Here is an 18,363-nt window from a genome sequence, read left to right as displayed (position 1 = left end):
TGGGTTATTATGCCCGCATGTTTTACATTGGTAAACTTTTTGGGAGTATACATTTCCTACCGCCTTGATTGGATTTTTCCGGTGCATAGGCCCGGCTATTGTTTGCCACGCAGGTGTGAATGTATGCTTTGCTACAATCGAATGCATACATAGTTACATACATACATACCGTGCATATATACGTTGTGTTTTTTGCGTAAATGGAAAGGACCTGCTTGCCTAGCGGTCGCTTTTATTGATTTTTTGCCGTACCTTTGCTTGCGACGTTCATTTTTCCCACACATACATACACACATGTAAACAATCCTATAGAGAAGGTGTTGAAGTACAAATATGTACAAAAATACAACTCTAACGTAATCGCTTCGTTGTTGTTGCGCATTCAATAAAGCATTTGCACACGGAGGAGTTTTACCGTTTCTGATGCCTGTAGCTTCTGCATTTGATATTTATTGCTGTTTTTCTAATTCATTGCATTTTAATAGCTTAAGTGAAATTGAATAGTTCCCCATTGTTTGGCGCAATTCTATAGTAATCTTGGAGTGAGTATATATCTACGAGCATTCATGTTTGTGGGTTTGTTCCCCTTTTGTTGGGTTTGCAGGACAAATACACTTCAATAAATCGATACACAAAAGTCGAATGCTCTTTTCAAGGATGTACATATTTCCACGTATTTACTAACAGACCTTGCGTAATCTGAGTATGTGCGAGTTGTAAGTACGGCTTCAAGGAAGCTAATAATGCTAATTTAACTCAGCATTGTAGTTTGTACGCTTTCGTGTGCAAATAAGGAAAGTTGTTTGCGGAAAGTTGAGTGTAAGAGCTAGAAACGATTGACTTTGTTGTTGTCAAGCACAGTAATTAGTTTTTGTTGTATATTCCCTTTTTTTCCTTTGTCGCTGCCATTGACAGTGCTTTGAAATAATTTTTGCCTCATGTAGTCTTATAGAAACTGAAAGGAATTAAACATCTACGGTGTTCAAATATATATCGCGATTACCTATAAAATAAAATTATTCATACTTACATACATAATATATATATTGTATAATACTATATAACAAATATGCATACTAAACAAATACCATTTTTCTTCCTCTTAAGTCTCCGACCTCAAGTACACCGACAATCAGCGCGTCATCATCCACGTGAAGGATGTCAATGATGAACCACCATATTTTATTAATCGTCCGTTGCCAATGCAAGCTGTCGTACAACTTAATGCTCCGCCCAATACACCAGTTTTTACATTACAAGCGCGTGATCCGGACACCGATCATAACATACATTATTTCATTGTACGTGATCGTACCGGTGGACGTTTCGAAGTGGATGAACGTTCGGGTGTCGTACGCACCCGTGGCACTGATCTTTTCCAATTGGATATGGAATATGTTTTATATGTGAAAGCTGAGGATCAAAATGGGAAAGTGGATGATCGCCGTTTCCAGAGCACACCCGAGGAGCGTCTTTCTATTGTCGGTGGTAAACGGGCACCACAATTCTACATGCCCAGCTATGAAGCAGAGATACCGGAAAATCAGAAGAAGGATTCTGAGTAAGTTGTAAAAATATTTTTCAAAATTTGACTGCAAGTAGATACCATACAATTCTTAACTTTAGTGAAAGTAATGCTCATCTAATTCGGTACATATTTATATCTCATATATATAGTTATATATATATGTATATTGAGCAACAACAAGTAATAAGCCCTAAATGTATATATGCAGATCCCTCGTTCTTTAGTAGAACGAAACAACATACATTTTCAGGAATATAGCATCAGATAAAATATGACAAGGACTAGTCCATTAAAAGTGTGTGCACAAACCAAACAGATAGTTACTGAAATTTGATCTTCATATGTCAATTATCGTATATTTGACACATGTTACATTACGACGGGAAAAGTTTGTTCGGCGACCATTACTACGAAGAAAAAATTTACTAACGAGTTACAGAATCGTTGAAAATGTTGCATACATGATTTGTGGAGTCTATCTTTATCTCGAACAATAAATTTAGTGTCACAAAACATCCGGTGAAGGTCGCTAAGTCATCATAAACCCCATGCGAGTCGTCCATCCATTTCGGTTACCGTATACTTCCGATATAACGATAACATTGAAAAATTAGAAAAAATAACAGTGTTTTAAAATCGTCGTGTTGGTATCATAAATATATAAGAAGATTTCAACATCTCTCTCTCAGTAGTTTTATGTGGTACAAATATCGGGCTGACATGTTTATTAGCTGATGATTTTTCTCATATCCATGGTACGCAAAAGATGATATGCAATATAATCACCAAGTTTTGCGCAGCAAACTTAAATAGTCCATTTCACAGAGCTAATCTCTATTTGTTATGGTCGAATGAAAAGCAAAATATCTTGTTGTTGGTATTGTAAAGATGATTTATGTAAATTCTGTTTGGTTCAGATAGTGTAGGTATTGTAATCGTCGCCATCTGATGGGAGGCCCAGTAAACGAGATTATTCGATTGGGTTGGGCCATAGGGATATTCCCTAAATTTTTAATACAATTTTTATAGTAAAGACATAATTTTTTTAGCTATTGAAATGAATTAAATTTAAAATTAAGACGCTTAAGATCTTCACGATTTACCTCTAACATTTTCATCTCCTCAAACTTAACAGATTGAATATAAGAATTTGAGCCTTCCAATACTTAATAACAGTAATTAATTTTGATTTTAATGGCTGTAGGTACACTTTCCAAACGCAAATAAAATGTGTATCTTTTGTCGTTCTAGCCTGAATTACAAACATTTACGCCCTCAAAGCCAAGAATGTACATACACTCGGCAAAAAAAGTCTGCGTACACGCTTATGTCTTATTATCTTTTGTTAAAAAATATCTTTTATATACTAAGTTTTAGAATAAAATCATATGAAGTGCTTTATTACTAGTCTGCTGCATAATCCCATATAATTTAAAGCAGTAAAAATCTGATACCACAGTTTTATCGATAAAAGTGTTGGAAAGTCATAGTTTTACTTGTTTTCGTAAAAGTTTGTTATTCAATTTAGAACATCGAATCTTGCCTAAAAGAAAACAAAGGGAAATAGTTAAACTTTTGGATGAAGAAAAACATAACACATTCGTTTATTAAAAGAGTAATAAAAAGTTACAAACGGCGATGTTGTATCTGCACTGACACGATTGGCAAAATTAACAAAAAGCAGGGTTAAATGGTCAAGTCGCACACAGGAAGTAATTCCTATCATAAGCGGCAAGTGCATAATGCTTTCGCCAAGGAGCACTCAAACAAGCCAAGGGAGTTTTGACAAAAGGTTATTTTGTCCGATAAAAGCAAGTTTTGGATCTTTGGAATCGTACGATTTTATGGAGACAAACGAACAAGGCACTCGATAAGAAAATCTTTATGCCTACTGGTAAGCACGGTGGTGAAGAAGTAATTATATGGGATGGATGTTAAAGAGTCCACCATAGACAATGTATATCGTAATATCTTAAAAATAAATTTGCAACAAAGAGCGGAAGAATTGTGTCTTGGAAGTGACCACTATTCTAAGGGATAACGCCCCGAAGCACCCAGCCTAGACATAGTTAAACTTTGGTTGCTCTACAACGCTCCAAGCAGCTTCAAACACCACCAGAATCACCTCATTTGAATCCTAAAAAAGCACCTATGGAATTCACTGGAACTAAAATCCGCCAACACACAGCTACCTTAAAGGATATGCTCAAGGACGTGCTAAACGAGGAATGGGCTCCGATCATTTCAACAGAAACCTCTGAGCTTGTCTATTTCTTGCTAAAACCTCTAGCAAGAAGTTTTAAAACGTTGGGGATAACCGACTTCCTATTAAATTTTATGAAGAATTCGGTGTAAAAATATCTTTGCTCGACTTATGTACCCTGTAAGCAGACTTTTTCTAACGGATTTTTTATTCGTCGGCATGTTTCGTTTTTGTTTTATATGTTATTGTCGGAAATTTAATTACTTTTAGTTTTATAAAATTGCATATTTAATATCTTTGAATGGATATCAAATAAATTGGTACGCAGACTTTTTTTGCCAAATGTGCATATGTAGAGAAATCAAGTTTCGTTAATGACAATATAATCCGGCAATTTGTCTTCTTATTATGCTGTGTGTACAATCTTCCTGACTAGTTTGATATTTCACAGCAGGGTAGCTATAAATACACTCGAGCTTACATACTTGTACATCACTCACGCACGGTTATATAAGGATAAGAATATACATATTGTAGAATCTTTCTATACCGAGCGATCCGCCTTCATACTGTATATAATAAAATATGCAAATTATATTCCAATAAAGTTGTGCAAGGCGAAAATGTGCAAAAAAACAAATTGAGCCATAGAGAGAGGAGCACGTCAGCTGAGCAGCAGTTAGTCGAGCCAAGTTAACGGGTACAACTGAGTGACTAAAGCTCCGCTCATTGAAATTCCGGTAGGAAAACAACTGTCAAATGGCATTTCATATGAAATCAAATATGTAAACGGAAGGACACATAGAGATATATCCTGAATTATAAAAAAAAATATTTGCAAACAAATGCACAGGCAAGAAAAAGCACACACACTTGCTTAGAACTAGTTAGGCACACGTCTTCAAACACGTATGTATGCATGAATAAATATTGTCAGCGTCACTCAGCGTGCTGGCACATTCCCGATTTATTTTCCATTTTATGAGCACTTTTGTAGCCAAAAAATGTGTGCGCTGATGGAAAAACTATTATAACAAATATTAAAATCATTGTACAAGCTTACATACTTATAAGCTTAAAACATCATATACTTACGTATAAATAAATATTAAGCTACTTTCGCAAACCCACCCACTCAATCATGCTTTCTTCTCTTTCAGCATCATCTCGGTGAAAGCGAAATCTTTTGCGGATCGAGAAATACGCTACACATTAAAGGCGCAAGGACAGGGTGCTGGTACATTCAACATTGGTCCGTCCTCGGGTATTGTTAAGTTGGCAAAGGAATTGGATTTCGAGGATTTACGACAGCCACACGTCTACTCGCTGATAGTTACCGCCACCGAGGACTCGGGTGGTTTCTCCACATCCGTTGAGGTAAGTAGATACACGTACATTCTTACATATATATATTGTATATCATGAAAAGGAATCTACCTGCTGGTTGAATACTCGATATCGTTTGTATGTCTTTATTCGCAAAGCAGTTAAAGAATTGTGAGCTGTTTCATGCTATAAGCGGATGAGCAGTGGATGTGCATGCGTAGATATGAAAATAAATTTGTGTGTGGACAATCGTGTCCTGGATGCAGATGCACTCAAGTGTGTACTAAAATTGTTAAAAAGCACATTCAATGCTCATTTATCAATAATATCGACTAAAGGAGGGTAATAAAAGCGTGCAGTTCTTTTTTTTTTGTTGGAAAAGAAAGGTTACACACCATATATACTATTTTTATGACGTGGTTGGTAAAAATATGCAATTCCTAGAAAGTATATTGTTGGGAAAATGTAGGTTTCAGTATTTGTATAAACAAATTTTCTGACACATTCTCAAAAAAAATTACATACTCGTATGAATGGTAAGTTGTGAGTGGACGCCGGTGTATATTACAGAACTTAATTCTCCTTCTTCTGCATACGTATTAAGATATATGTTCGATTCGTCACATTTTAGAGAGTGGCTAAACGAACAACGGGTATCAATTAAATATACTGGAATAATCAAATTGAGATAAAATAGCAAGCGTTTTAACCACTTTAATGAAGAATTAACTGCCTTTGATTCGCCAAACAAACACAATATACCAGCTGTTCGAACAGACTGACGGATACTTCCTTTGCATGACAAAGAATTATTTACTATTACAATTATTATTTATTTCAAGTCTTAAGTCAGGCAATGGAATGGATGGCATGTTTTCGAAAGTAAACAATTATCTCTCCGATCTTTCTCGCTTCTTCTTTGCAAGAAGCTTGACACTTTTCCCCACTAAATCCAAAACGATCATATTCATCAACTAGACGAAAACTTCGACTGTCAACAACCCTTAAGATTTTAGGGATTACTCTTGACAGCTTGTGCTCCTTCACTCCGCATTTGACCGCGATTATTGCCAAAGTACACAGCCGCAAAAAAATTACAAAGTGACTAGCTACCAGCTTTTTCCACTCATATAACACCTCTCTCCGACCACGTCGAAACAGCACTTTTCCTAGACCTACCGTTAGATTAATTCGATGATAACTTGAATCTTACCACCCAAGCGGGGACTAGATAACCGCTACAACAAGCACAACAACAGCGAAAAAATTAATGGATAACCGATTACACGATTTACAAACTTTCACGTACTAAAATCTCCCTTCTATCCCTTTATTGGAGCTTTCCCGTACACTTTCTTATGAAGAAAGAAAGGATTTATGAAGAAAGGATAGCAGAGAAATGACGAAAGTCTTTTAAATTTTAATGTATGACTAAACTAATTCGCATGAACTTTCCAATCTTCTCAAGCCCGCATTCCCCCCATCTTATTGATCGCCAGCAATATTTTAGAAAAAGATCGTCTCAACTTCACTCGCGTATACAGTTCGACAGTATCTAATATCTAACATAACCACCTACGAAATCTATATTTATCCATGTTCTGCCCACTATAATATCCACACAATTATTTTTAGTATATTTAGGATAAGGAATAATTTTCATAATGTGTAATTTAAAATTTTTTCTCCCACAGTTAACTATTCGCGTAACGGATGTTAACGACAATGCGCCGAAGTTCGAGTTGCCTGATTACCAAGCGCACAACGTCGACGAAGACATACCGCTCGGAACTAGTATTCTACGTGTCAAAGCAATGGACTCTGACTCGGGTGCAAATGCCGAAATTGAATATCTAGTTTCGGATGATCACTTTGCGGTCGATTCGAACGGCATTATTGTCAATAATAAACAACTCGATGCCGACAACAACAATGCCTATTATGAATTCATTGTGACAGCAAAAGATAAAGGTGAACCTTCGAAATCTGGCACTGCCACTGTACGTGTCTACACGAAAAATAAGAACGACGAGGAGCCAAAGTTCTCACAGCAAGTCTATACACCGAATGTGGATGAAAATGCCGGACCTAACACACTTGTCACCACTGTGGTGGCATCCGATAAGGATGGTGATAATGTACGCTTCGGATTTGTCGGTGGTGGCACATCGTCTGGACAATTTGTTATCGAGGACATAACCGGTGTGATACGCTTACATAATAAGGCCATATCATTGGATCGCGACAAGTATGAATTGAATGTGACAGCCATGGATGATGGTTCGTGTTGTGTTAATGGTGATCATACCATACACACCTCCACCGCTGTCGTGGTAGTCTTTATTACCGACGTGAATGACAATAAGCCCGTGTTTAAAGATTGCGGCACCTATTATCCAAAAGTGGAAGAGGGTGCACCCAATGGCAGTCCTGTGATAAAAGTGGTCGCCACCGATGAGGACAAAGGCGTGAATGGACAGGTATGTACATAGTAGACCCTTGCAAGCTTAGTGAATGAATTCAATGCAATTGTATTTCAAATTTGTGTGCTGCCGTATGCCCTTGAGTGGTGTTTTAGAGCTGTGTGTCTAGCATTTAAGAAAACGCAGTCAATAATGCTAATAAAATATCCGCGATTTCACGTAGAACAAAGTAGAAGTAAAGATAGTGGTGAAAAGGGTGGGCAGTAGTATTTGAGTCGCGGCTGGGAAAACGGCTCCTTGAAAATAGCAAGCTATTGGTTAAACAGGACACAATATAAATTTCTTTACGGTGAAAACCTGTATTGTTGTAGTTGTTCACCTTAGTTGGTATTGCATCAATTTATGTAGCCAGTTAATAAAGTCAAACATTAAATATGAGCCGAGCTAACTTGGTTCGAATCAACACCATTAATTTAGTGGTCGAGTGAATGAGCCACTAACCAAATACTCAAAGTGTACGCTCTCAGTATTTTATAAACACTCAAGCGATAACAATAGACTGCCATGGAAGCGAGGAAAGAGAGAGTCAGTATATTTGCCAGTAAGTGTACTTGACCAGGTTATTATGCTCTGTGAATGATTGGCCGCCAAAATGAAGAGGACTTGAGCGCGGTCATAGCACATTTTCTCTTTTGTTATGCTACTGAAATGTATTACCACAATTTTGTAAGCAAGTTAATTGTAATTTTTTATGCTTTTCTGAAACCTGGTAGTGAATTAATTTTGTCCTCGTTAGAGAATCCAAATCTAAGCATGCTCTTGCAATTAATGAGTAAATATTATGAAGAAAATAACTTACCCTACTAAGAGTAAAGTAAGAAGAGTGAAGTGGACACTCATACGATTTTTTATTAATTTTTTATGCCAACCATACATGAATTGGAATTTTTTGTGCCTTTAAATTTTACCATATATAGACTTAGATATCATATGTCAAAGAATCGTCAGCGCTTGTAAGATAATTTATATTATTATGCATCTAAGTAATAACAGTAACAATATAATTGAAATAAATCTCTTTTGGATTTTTCATTATACATCATTTAAAATGTGCTTTCTCCCAGGTCAAGTACTCAATCGTACAACAGCCGAATCAAAAAGGCACGAAATTCACAGTCGACGAAGAAACCGGTGAAGTATCAACCAACAAAGTGTTCGATCGTGAAGGTGACGACGGTAAATTTGTGTCAGTGACTGTCAAAGCAACGGATCAGGGAGAGCCCAGCTTGGAAGGTGTTTGCTCGTTTACAGTGGAAATCACTGATGTTAACGACAACCCACCATTATTTGATCGACAGGTAAATACGCATAAAATTTTCACCGCAAAGCATACCAATAAATAATGAATTCAATTGACAGAAATATGTGGAAAATGTGAAACAAGATGCCAGTATTGGCACCAATATTTTACGTGTCTCCGCCTCAGATGAGGACGCCGATAACAATGGCGCCATTGTTTACAGCTTGAGTGCGCCATTTAATCCCAACGACTTGGAATACTTTGACATACAAGCGGAGTCGGGTTGGATCGTGCTGAAGAAGCCCCTTGACGTAAGTTATTCGTTTACCAATGCACATTTATAGATGACATTCCTTATTTTATAATATTTCGTTTAAACTTTTAATTTAAAATATTTGATTTGCTTAAACTAACAAGTATTTATACGGATGAATTTAGAAATTTTTATGTTCATACGAATTTTTGAGTTTTAACATTTTTTGTTTTGTTGTTTATCTAACATTTCGTAAACTGGCATGATTTAGGCGACAAAAGGAAAAGAAAACTTAAACAAAGCTCGCTAAATATTTAATTAAATTGTTTAAAGCCATAACTGATGCCACCTAAGCGTGGTATAGCCCATTAGTAATGCCTTAGTTTGACAAAATTTTTACATATACATTTAAGTAATTCTCTAAACAAAATTTGCAATGATTGGTATCTTTTGTTTCATTACAAATATTATTTGAGTTGTTTATTTTTTTACTATGCACCATTCTATGTTCCATTGAAAGTATAACTTTGAGTTTTTCACCAAACAGAAAATTTGTTATTCGATGTTATTCATGTAAAATTATATTATTTGATTTTTATTTCAATAGTATATAACACATAAATATCTTTAAGAGATAAACAAATTGAAAATGCATTCGAATGAAACTATATGCAGTGCAAATTTTTTTAAAGCATATCAGAAAAGAAATGCAAAATGTCTTTTCTGCTCATACAAGGCAAAAGTTATGCCAAAAGATTAAAGAAATATTAAATTTTTTGAATGTGAGTGCAACATCCTTAAGCTTACTTTCACTTTTTGGTTAGTTTATAGAAACTTTATTAAAAAGAGCAGAATATCCCTTGGTTTTTAGTTTTCAACAGAGAATTTTTTTGAATCGGAAACATTCTGTGTTAGAATTTTGGTTATAGTTTCCCAAATGCGCGCACGAAATCGGTGGCGGTGTTATATAATATATATACCAGAAAAATTAATAACAATAACATTAAAATAGATTTTTAACATTTTTGAAAACCCCATTGTTATATAGATCAGTTTAATAAAATAATAATTAAAAAAATAGGTGAAAACTGTGCAACTTTGGTGTTTTTTGGCTCTTGCAGTGCTTAGTATGTAGTTTATAGCAAAGTTAGGTCAGCCGCTTTGTAAAGCAAGGTTGAGGTACTAATAAACTATAGATACACATTTATGTTTCAAAAATATATAAATGGTTGAGATTTAACATTTTTAATATATATAACAAAAAGTGACATTTTCTACACTTCAACAACACACACCAAAAACAACAACAATCACTAGAGACTTAACTGCGGCAACTGTTTTAAAAATGATGCTCATTAACGATGACATTTTTTCGTATATCGTATTGAAGCTTATTTCAAAACAGGCATATTTGCTAATGAAAAAATAATAATCAACACATTTGCTTTTGTTTTTGAAATGATTTTTTGTACTACTTACTTAATTTTGTGATTAATACATATTTTTGCTAGTAAGTAGAAACTAACATTTTGGTTATACTGGATTTTTGTACAACTAAAATCGTATTTTTGCCATTTTTTATCACTGCAGGTGATATTTGAAATATTTTCGTTTACGCGAAAGTAAAGTTCGGCGGGGCTAAAACTTTTTTGAAGGTCAGCCAAAACTTTCGTTGTTCAAAAAAAAGTTTTTTTCTACATCGTAAATGCATGCGTACAAAAGGAAGGGTACAAACATATCTCAATAAAACAAAAATGTACAAAAAATATAAAAGTTTATACCGATTTTTGAGTGTTAAATTGTAGTCTGTACTTTTCTGTTTCGTTAACTGCACCTTTTGATGTTACATTTAGTTATATTCAGTTACATTATTTTATAGTTTCTTTTTGGTTAAACATTTGTTATTTTTGAATATTTAATAAACTCAATAACTAAAGCATTTCTCAATGATTTCTTTCATATATGTTTAAACTGTTATGAATATACAACAATTGTGCGTTACCTCGCGCTGCATCTCAATGCAGGGTTGCTATCCAGTAAGTACAATGTTTGTACGCATATGCTATCGCACTTCCGTATACAGCTGTACCTGCCCCGAAAGTGGAAATGCTCATATATTTCAATGCTTGTCGTAACTGTACTTAGTCTCCGTTTCATAGTAACTCACCAAACCGTTAAATATGGCTAATCAAATAATGATCCATCTCATCAAATCTAATTTCGTTCGTAGACACAGTAGTCGATAATTATTGGCGCTTTTGGGCGATTATTTAAAATAAATCTTATGTATGCTACAGTGTGTCTCTGGCGTAATTATTTGTCTGGAAACACTTATGTCTAGCCTAATCATAACATAATTTATACTCTATTGTCATAGAATCAGTAAGTCAAACAATGAGTTCTATAATGAAGGTCTGTAGATGTTAAGTCATATTTATATTTAAAGCAGAAACTCTTATTACTAAACTATGGTAAATACATATCTGAAGCTGAGAAGTTCATGTGGTTAAAAGCACACATTTTGTCTTAAATTCAGTATTCATTCATCGAGGGTAATATACCGATTATAGTGATCGGTCGATTTTTCGATAAAATTTTTGTAGTAAAAAATATAATATAGTTTCAGAATAAATCTCAGACTCGGCACTTACATGTTTATAGTCTTTAATAATATTTCCAGTGAGCTTTTAATGATGTCTGAGAACAGTAAAAAGTCACTGATGACCAGTGCGACATCCAGAATCGAACGATTGTGAGTTCGCACGACACCTACCTTGCACAGGGCTTTCGTATATGTGCAAATATATTTTTGAACGATGTGCTCTTCATGTTTGATCATTATCATTAGAGTGTAGATCTATCTCGATTTACTTCATTTTAGAAAACCATGAATGGAAACTTCACCTGGCACCAAAATTTAAACTATAAGACCTATTCAGGTATTTCAATAATATGCTATCGGTTGTACCTTTGTACTTTAACTTTCTTTATAAAACTGTCAGACTCAAACGTATATCTAATAGTAATGGCATACTAATTTAAATTCTACACAAAAAAAAGCTTCTGTGAGTAAAAAACCTCCAGACCTATATTACGATAGTACAACAATACGAAGCTATATCATTTAAAAATTTAAGACTCATTGTAACAAAGTCAAAATAATCGTAATTATCTCCGGACAAAACGAATGGCCCAAAATGAAGCTGAAATTTACAAATACAAGTACATAATCATTGTTTCATAAGGATAGCTAAAGTATTTCTCACTAATATCAAAATTATTTGTTTAACATCATTATTTGAAAACTTCTTTGCTCTATTTTAACAATTTTATGTTGAAAAGTGAATTTATAGTCAGCTAAACAGTCAGGTGCTATTACTTTAGGCAGTCTAAACACCCACTTTGATTTACCTATTTACCTTTAAGCGTTTGCTTTGAAAACGCTAAAAATATCAAACTATATTAACTCTTTTCCAATTAACTTTTTCATTCCTTTTGAACAAAAAGTTATGCCTTACGGCATTGAGCCTTCAACCACTTTTGCTCCGCAAAATCGCCTATTACGCCTTTATTATCGACTCTCTGGTCCTCCTACGTGATTTCCCAACGGTATTGATATGAAAATCTCTCAAATAATTGTATATTGAGTTCAAAATATTGGCAAACAATTATATTTATATAAACGTTGTCTTGTTGTCTTGATAAACATTTACCAAACTAATTTCATTTAAGTTTTTTTATTTATTATTGTTTACTGTGATGTAATTAGTACATATATAATTTGTAACTTTTAGTTTTATTCTATTTGGTATGCTTATATAATATTATATACAATTGATTACGCCTAAATGACGTGCGTAGAGGCAGATTGCTGACTTTCATTAGCAAAAGACTGATGAAATACACAATTTAACCATCGGACTAACTAATTTAACGCAGTTAACTATTCAAAATTTGAACGGTTGTATTTAACAACAATCAGGGAACGTATCTCATACGTTCTCTGCAGTGGCACAAGTTTATCGTAAAATCAAATTAGTCCAGACACACACCACACACTAACGAATCATGGACTAACACACATAGTCACATTAACCGTCGAAAAAAGTAACGTTAGCTGAGAACTTTCGTGTAAAAAATGAACTTAACTGAAAGCTCCTTCATACATGTATCACCGCTATTCGGTCTAAAATAAATATAATTCCGTTGTAACCTAAGCGATACTGCTAATAAAATAACTCATAAGTCAATTTCTTACAGACTGTTAAACAATTTTTACGATTTTTCATAACATAATCACAAAAACCCATTTTTTCTTTCTACGCATCGACAACACTTTGACACCACACTGTTAACATATTGAAACAATATCGTACGGTAATATATAACCAATACACACACACATAATAGCGTGACCGTTATCGTTTACGGGTGCGCGCCTCGGATCGTGGTGAACCACCATCCTATGCCGATGTCGATGTTGAATTAGATGTAGTCGACCGCAATAACAAGCCGCCAATATGGGATAAGAGCATATACGGTCCAATACATATACGTGAAAATGTCACTGTGGGTACGGTTGTAACATCGGTGAAGGCAAGGTTTGTATATATAGCGCTAACTGTACACAAGCGTCGACAAGCTGCATAACATACATATGTGTAGATACTACTAAACAAAGTGCTACTTACCAGCAACAAAAATAACCAAATAATTCAAATAATTACCTGTATTGTTAATATTTCCATTACGTAACTAAAGCTTGTCGAACTTACTTACAGAACATATACTACTATACACAAATAAATTTCCTTTTCATACTAACTTTTTAGTACCACTAACTTTAACATACTTTTAAACTTCATATTCTAATGTAATCTTAACTGATATTGGCAAGCAACTAACGGCAGCTTTTGCGTGAACGTAAAGGATTTTTTGTATCAAATTCCCCAAACAGGGTTATTTTTGTTGGTACTAGCGCCGTACGCTGAGTGCAAAGGCCAACACACCACTTCACATTCGAAACATTGCTGAGCGGTGAGCGTCTAAAACTGTCACTACTGTGGTGTAATATCCTTTGCATGGCAGTACTGGCCTTCTTGCTAGCTGATAACACCAACCCAAAGTTACGTTCACAATGGATTTTTGAATTTTGTTACTGCCTTAAAAAATGAAAAAAAAAACAAAACAAATATGATTATAAATACGAATAGTATTAAATGCATATTAATTTCACTGCTCTCTCTCCTTGCTCTCAACGTTGATTCCTCGCTCCAAACAAATTTAAAATAACAAAGAAAATCATTTTTTTTATTGAACACGTGTTTCCCACACATCCTAAATCGAATTGGAAATTCAAAAAATTTACGCTTCGCTCCGAAACCCAAGTCATCGTGTGATGCCGTTTCATCTTATGAAGAATGTTTACACAAAAAATTCACACTCCACTCATTAATTATTTAAATAATACATATGTATAACCAATATATGTAATTTGAAGGTTATGGTTGGGTTTGGTAAACTAATAACAGCTGTCGGAAAGGTTATGTGTTTTAGGTATCTGGAATTTAGCGCTTTTTTATTGAGGAAATGCATATAATCATACTATTTACTATGTTTAGGCTTTTATTAGGGTTTACTTATGCCACCTCCGGTTGTACTAACCAAGTTTCAGGTAACTAATTTGTTTATTAACGTTGTTTTAACGAAAAGTGTTAAAAAAACAATGCCATTGAATGCTTTGATTTGTATAAACTCTGTACGCATTTTTAATGTTTTCTAGTTTCATTGGTACAAGTGAACTAATTTTAAGTGAATATTTACAAAATATGCAATATTCTTATTATGCACAAACGTATTGTGTTCATTTTCTTTTCATAGTTTTGCTTTTCACTTTTTTTATTATAACTCTCAATAATTTAAAAAAGCTCTTTTCTTCAATATGCATATGCTAATAATTAGTAAGCAAGTATTTATAATACGGTGTACAACTTATTTTTTATTATTTATTACAATTTTAGTTTGCCGTATATAGGATAAGAAATTTGCGCATTTTGCTAATATCCTATATTATTTGTAAATTGTGATGAGTTTTTATTTTTTATTAATTTTCAAATTTTATATTTGATTTCTCTATTAAAAAGTTATGGGCTAGGATCGAGACAAAAGCAAAGCGCATTGCTTTTAACGAAAATCAACGAAAATAATTTGCACTGCCTTAGAAAATATAGTAAAAATTTATACATACAATAAATATTTTTGCTTTTCACCACTTTGAGTGAAATTTTAATTTAAAAAAAAAAAACTTTTTGTAATTTTTTATTTTGGAATTCCATGTATATTTTTTGTTTGTTTGCAAGTTAGCATAATTCTTATGTGCATTATTTATCCGTTCGGTTGTTGGCGCTTTTGATACTTTTTTGGTTAAAGGTATATTTTTTAAGCAATTTACCAACTTAATAACTCAACAACTTTGCTAAAGTTTATAACTTATATGCAAAAATATACATAATTTTTGTATTTTGCCCTCTTTTTTATAATTTCAAAACAAACAAAAAATCAAATCGTTAAACTATAACCACATTTTTGCGACGCTTCATTAAAATAATCATAAACGATAAAATGAATGCTATAAATTTTTGAATACACGATTTGAAACATATGCCAATGTGACACACAACGCGCCTGATATGCTACTGTACGAATTTATATGTGTGTGTAACAATAATCCAAATATATATATATATGTATATGTATATGTGTGTGTACCATACAGCGTGAAACATATAAATTAGAGGCAATGGCGCAGGACAAAGGCTACCCGCCGCTGTCGCGTACCGTCGAGGTGCAAATCGACGTAGTCGATCGTGCCAATAATCCGCCCGTATGGGACAATACGGTGTATGGGCCGATTTACGTCAAGGAAAATATGCCAGTCGGTGGGAAAGTCGTCTCGATCAAAGCCAGGTCTGTTTGAAAACAAAAAATGCAATAACTTTTTTTTATGAAATAAACATAGCACTAGAGTTGGTTTTGGAAATTGACAACTAAAATTAAATTTTATATTAAATATGTATTTTATACATATATATAATATATTAGTTAGAAAATGTATCTGTTTGTATTTGTATACATACGTTTAACTTTTATAATTAATTACTACCATTTAACTTATTTGCCATTTCATACAGTTTTTAATTTTTAAGCTCATTCATATCTGTTTGTTGCCGAATTTATACGTGCTGTCTCGTCTAAGTTGTTTGTGTCTGTAAACTGTTCTATGTCAGCTGCACTTCTTGATCCATATCCTTAAACTTCTTCCTCACTAAAAAAATTATGTTTTGATCAAATTATCGGCCAAAATTTAAGCAATTAGTACCAACTAATAAAAACCATAAGTAATTACGCGGATTATTCTCGACTGTGACAACTGCAACCGCTTCGTAAAAATACGAGAAATGACAGAGACAGAGAGTAAATGAGAGGTGGTGAGAATAGCATTAAAGGTGACACTGACGGTGAGAGCGAAACTGACAGTTAGACTGATATATACAGTACGGTTACTACGCACAAATGGTGCGGTCAGTACGGTGATGACATCCAAAACAGTTTATAGAGCAATAGCACCAAAATTGATAGGCTCAAAACCGATTTAAAAACGCTTATTTTTATAACCGATGGTTTTGATCGAAAAATACTTGAATATCTAATGCCCACCACGGCCTCTTAATTCCATTCCAATTATACCAATTTATCATATTCCCATAAACCGCGCACTTCACACACAACACACTCATGCCTCTGAAACACCTAGCACCGAGCACAAAGCACTGTCAAGCACAAAAATCAACAATAAGCAACCACATTAAGCACACTCACTACTTATGTATATACATACATATATATACGAGTGTAGAGTATGTACCTTTCTAGTTTACATTAGGCGTTTATGTATTTGCACAACCGCTAGAAATGTGCATAAGCACACCGACGCAGCCCACCAACAAGCATGCACCACACATTCACATAAGCACACGCTTGCCACACATTAGTTACATGCAACTGCTTTGACATATTTATGCGCACAAATATATCTATATATGTATGTATATGTATACCTAAATATGTAAGTAACTATGCATTTAAACAAAATTATAACTTATTATTCACCATTGTTTACATTATGCACCACATACACCTTCGTTTTTTTCATCAGCGAATTAATTGCAGAAACTCATACGACCACGTGTTTCCCCGCTTTAGTAGCATACTTGTGCCCCCAGTAGCTAAGTACCACGCCTACCTCGTGCGACCGTTGAATACAGCGCTAATGACACTTTTTCCTTCCATTCGTTTGCTGACTTTTTATACTTAACTACCTTGCATCTTTGTTTACCAGCCGCCCCACACAACCCCGCTCTTTTCACGATCTCTTCTTCAGGCCAATATGGTATTAAAGCTCTTAACTCTTAATTAATTAAAGAGGCAATGAGATATGAGCACTGCTAAGCTCGCCAACGCGGTGAGGCCACGTACATATATGCGTGTATATGTGGCAACATATTCAGTAATTTCACTCATAAATATGTATAGCATTTAAACGTTTTTTATTTATTCTGAAAAGTGAAAATATACTGCGCACATTTGCACTTACGCCCGAACTGCGTCTGCGGTGAAAAACTTTTTTAATTTAAACATGAATAGATAGCTTTGCTTAGACACGGTGTTGCAGCAACAGATGTGCGTAGTAGTATACAAAGGATAAGTAAATTGTACTTGGAGTATATATTTGTTTAAATACATTAAATATATATATATATTATATGTATAATGAGAATGACAGATAGTGAAAATGTGTGTTTGCTCGCATAAATATTTTGCATTCTGCATTTCACCCTGAAGAATTTCTAACTCTGACTCACACAAATGGTCACTAATGTTACCCTTGAGAGAAATCTAGTCCAATCGATAACTGGATCCTAATGCGGTCAGTCGATACAAATCCAACAAAATAAAAGCATAACATTTATTTTTGCACTTTTTCCTTGTATTTCACCTATTTTTAGTTATAATAAAATAGCGCTACAGAAACTCAAGAACTATTAAATAGCGACATAATTTATAACGCCATTATTTAAGTATGTAATTTGTCATAATGCTCTAAAGTAGATTTATCAGACAGGTTTGTCAGTTCCTATCGCTTTGAAATTAAACTAGTTTTTATGCCATATTTCGATTTTATTATTGTTTAAACATAAATGTCGACAAGGATATACATCGAATATTATGATCTCCCAACTTTCGATAACATTCATGCGATTTTGTAATAAT

At 34.1% G+C, this 18,363-nt stretch overlaps 1 protein-coding gene across 11 annotated transcripts in view; it reads left to right on the top strand.

Moving 5' to 3' along the window:
- The window catches only part of CadN (neural cadherin), a 291,717-nt gene that overhangs the window by 113,847 nt on the left and 159,507 nt on the right, over positions 1 to 18,363 (top strand). For 6 of the 11 annotated variants that reach the window (XM_070106306.1, XM_036374376.2, XM_070106308.1 and 3 more), the window contains 6 exons: positions 1,108 to 1,561; positions 4,892 to 5,108; positions 6,752 to 7,537; positions 8,605 to 8,838; positions 8,900 to 9,091; positions 15,809 to 15,999. In XM_070106306.1, coding sequence (XP_069962407.1) covers positions 1,108 to 1,561; positions 4,892 to 5,108; positions 6,752 to 7,537; positions 8,605 to 8,838; positions 8,900 to 9,091; positions 15,809 to 15,999 — 2,074 coding nt within the window. Of the gene's footprint in view, positions 1 to 1,107; positions 1,562 to 4,891; positions 5,109 to 6,751; positions 7,538 to 8,604; positions 8,839 to 8,899; positions 9,092 to 13,443; positions 13,635 to 15,808; positions 16,000 to 18,363 lie in introns of those variants that run through there. The other 5 variants (XM_070106307.1, XM_036374389.2, XM_070106309.1 and 2 more) reach the window with 2 other exon arrangements.

Source organism: Bactrocera oleae, chromosome 3 (genome assembly GCF_042242935.1).
Source record: "Bactrocera oleae isolate idBacOlea1 chromosome 3, idBacOlea1, whole genome shotgun sequence".
Lineage (NCBI taxonomy): Eukaryota > Metazoa > Arthropoda > Insecta > Diptera > Tephritidae > Bactrocera > Bactrocera oleae.
Note: the sequence above shows the minus strand (reverse complement) of the source record. Positions and strands in the feature narration are given on the sequence as shown.